The sequence below is a fragment of the Camelina sativa genome, chromosome 11 (genome assembly GCF_000633955.1).
Source record: "Camelina sativa cultivar DH55 chromosome 11, Cs, whole genome shotgun sequence".
Lineage (NCBI taxonomy): Eukaryota > Viridiplantae > Streptophyta > Magnoliopsida > Brassicales > Brassicaceae > Camelina > Camelina sativa.
The window spans coordinates 43,039,373-43,042,668 of NC_025695.1; the positions used below are offsets into that span (position 1 = coordinate 43,039,373).

The 3,296-nt window shown below is 38.5% G+C and overlaps 2 protein-coding genes across 2 annotated transcripts; one reads left to right on the plus strand and one right to left on the minus strand.

Annotated features, from left to right (window-relative positions):
- LOC104726111 (two-pore potassium channel 1-like) lies at nucleotides 25–1,788 on the plus strand. Its single transcript, XM_010444900.2, has 2 exons — nucleotides 25–1,325; nucleotides 1,402–1,788. The coding sequence occupies exons 1-2, from the start codon at nucleotides 400–402 to the stop codon at nucleotides 1,565–1,567; spliced, it is 1,092 nt and encodes a 363-aa protein (XP_010443202.1). The 5' UTR covers nucleotides 25–399; the 3' UTR covers nucleotides 1,568–1,788.
- On the minus strand, nucleotides 2,579–3,196 carry LOC104726112 (the record flags this gene model as incomplete). The annotated part of the gene is given in 2 exon segments (XM_010444902.2): nucleotides 2,579–2,996; nucleotides 3,090–3,196. Coding segments are annotated over 2 exon segments (404 nt in total), but the record flags the coding sequence as incomplete, so codon positions are not given.

Here is a 3,296-nt window from a genome sequence, read left to right on the forward strand (position 1 = left end):
TTCTCTTTTCCCCCCCCCCCCCCACACACACAGCTTGTGTCTGTTCATTATTGTTAAAGGTGTAGTCTTTAGATGTAACGAAAGAGAAGAATCTATTTCTAGCCTCTGAGAAGAATCTGTTAGGAAATTAGCAATCTTTGGTCCATTTGTTGATTTCTCAGAACTTGATCTTTTACACAAACGATGTCAATTTTGGTTTGTAAGTTTTTGTGTCATCTATTTTGGAATAAGGTTTTCGTTCCATCTATGTTAAGACTTGCTCTGATTCATGGATATAAAATTTGCATCATAAAATATGACAGTCAATGTAGCTCCCACAGTTTCTAGTTTTCTGTGAATTGACAAGAGATTTGATTAATCTGGCAGATCTTATATAGTTTACTTGGTTTGATTGTAGAAATGTCGAATGATGCAGCTCATACGCCCTTGTTACCAGCTGACAAGGTAGATACCATGGCTCAAGATTTCAACCAAAGCTCAAGAATTTCTTCTTCAAGGAAAAGAAGATTGCGTCGCTCTAGAAGCGCTCCTCGTGGTGATTGTATGTACAGTGATGATGTCAAAATCGACGAACCACCTCCAAATCCTAGTAAAATCCCAATGTTCACTGATGTAAACCCTAACCTCAGGCGAGTGATCATGTTCTTGGCTTTATATTTAGCCGTTGGTACTTTATGTTTCTACCTCGTGAGAGACCAGATCTCAGGTCGTAAGACCAATGGTGTGTTGGATGCTGTCTATTTCTGTATTGTTACGATGACAACCGTTGGATACGGTGACCTTGTCCCTAATAGTTCTACCTCAAGAATACTTGCTTGTGCCTTTGTCTTCTCTGGGATGGTCCTTGTTGGTCACCTTTTAAGTAAAGCAGCGGATTATCTAGTGGAGAAGCAAGAGACTTTGCTCGTTAGGGCTTTCCATTTGCGTCAAAGCTTCGGTCCAACAGACATTCTCAAGGAGCTCCATACTAACAAGTTGAGATACAAATGCTATGCTACATGCCTTGTCCTTGTAGTCCTCATCCTTGTTGGTATAATTTTCCTTGTAATGGTTGAGAAAATGCCGGTTGTTGACGCTTTCTACTGCGTCTGTTCCACTGTTACGACATTGGGTTATGGTGATAAGAGCTTTAGCTCAGGAACCGGACGCCTGTTTGCTGTGTTTTGGATCTTGACGAGCACCATATGTTTGGCTCAGTTTTTCCTTTACTTGGCTGAGCTAAATACAGAAAACAAACAGAGGGCGTTAGTGAAATGGGTTTTGACAAGAAGAATCACAAACAATGATCTCGAAGCAGCTGATCTTGATGAAGATGGAGTCGTTGGGTAAGACGTCAAACATATTCTTTCTTCTGGCTCCTTCTGCTTCTTCTTCTTATGTTTTTTTTTTTGTGTGTTGCAGAGCTGCAGAGTTTATTCTATATAAACTGAAGGAAATGGGAAAGATTGATGAGAAAGATATTTCTGGGATAATGGAAGAGTTCGAGCAACTCGATTACGATGAATCGGGTACGCTAACAACTTCTGACATCGTTCTAGCTCAGACGACTTCTCAGATTCAAAGGTAAGCTTCGTTATCATCATCATGTTGCGAAGACGAATCAGAAACTTTGTTGAGCACAACTCTTAAAACCAAAGACAGTGAAGAATTTTTTTTGGAAAATTTGATTGTTTCTTTTTGTGTGTTTGTAACGAATGTTATACGCCAATACTCAAGAGTATTGATCTGATATGTTTGTTGATGCTGAGTGTAAAATCATCTATACATCTATACATATGAATTGACTTAGCTATTGATCTGATATGAAAAGCTCCCCCAAAACACCAAAGTCCTATAAGTTACGGGTGTCAATCGGGCTGGCCCGGTCCGGCCCGAAACCCGTAAAGCCCACATATGTTTGAGCCCGGTCCGACCCGAAATAGTTTCGAGCCTATATTTCAAAGCCCGAGCCCGGCCTTAACAGGGCTATAGGGCTTTTCGAGCTTTTTCTGGCTTATCTTATCGATCAATAATTCAAACTTATAAGTCTTAAAAATCAGTGTTTAAAAATGCATTGTAAAACAAATCAATAAAATTTTAATAACTCATTTATATTCACTACAACCAACTTAATTTAAAAGAAAAAGTTTAAAACTAAATAAAATTTTATACTTTAACCAAATAAAACTATATATAATTCATATAAAATATCATATATAAAACTTTTAAAAATATTAAGCAAAGTTATTAAGTAAACATGAAAACTAGGATTAGAGTTTTAAACTTTATTTACAATAAATCATTAATCAAATATTGCAATCAAATAAAAATGTTATCCAAAAAATACAAATATATTTGTTAAAGGGCTTTTCGGGCTGGCCCGAACCCGGTTGGACTAAGCCCAAAAAACCATATAGCCCAAACGAGCTGAGCCCGAAAGGCCCGATTTTTTTTGGACATATATATTTAAGTCCGAGCCCGGTATTTTTCAGGGCCGGACCGGGCCAGCCCGCGGGCTTTGGCCCTAATTGACATGCCTACTATAAGTGATACTTGCATTCCTCTAGAGTACCAAGAATGCATGATTGATTTTATCAAAGGACAGGACACGAAGATTGGTGTTATTGCTCTGAAATTTCCCAGTATATTGATTGATACAAAACATATTCAAAAGGGGGCAGTTTCCTTTATCCCAGTAAGCACATCAAACAAAAAGAGCGTTAGAGATGTCGTCGTTTCTCAAACTGAGATTCATGGCAATGTGGATCAAGCCAGTCTCTTGAAACACCACCTTTAGCCATGTGGTTAGTCCCTTTCTCAAGGCCTCCACCTACAAGCTCTCTCAAGTTAGCTAGTTTGTTTTCTCGACCAGAGGAGACACTCATCTTCTCGTCTGCTTCCTTGAGCTTCTGCTTAAACCGCTGCTTGCGGCTGGTAGTGTTGTTACTACCATCATGAAGCTGCGAAGGAGGAGCTCCATGTGGTCCTAAGTAGATATTATTTTCTTCATCTTTAATCTACAAAAGAGAGATAGTAAAAAAAGAGTTACAAACATTTTGATGCTCCTCCTCCTCTGAGATACAAACAGAAGAAATCATCAAAACACTGACCTTATGAGAAGAAGAAGAAGAAGGTTTTGATGTTTGAGCTTCTGCATCATCATTAATAACATTCTCTTGTTCAATCTCCAAGCTTGGAATCACAAACCCATCATTGTCTGGTACCCAAATCAAAAAATGATCTCGTAATTCAAACAATGATCCGATCACAGAAACACAAAGAACCCTAATTTCCACACACCCACAAAAAAAAAAAAA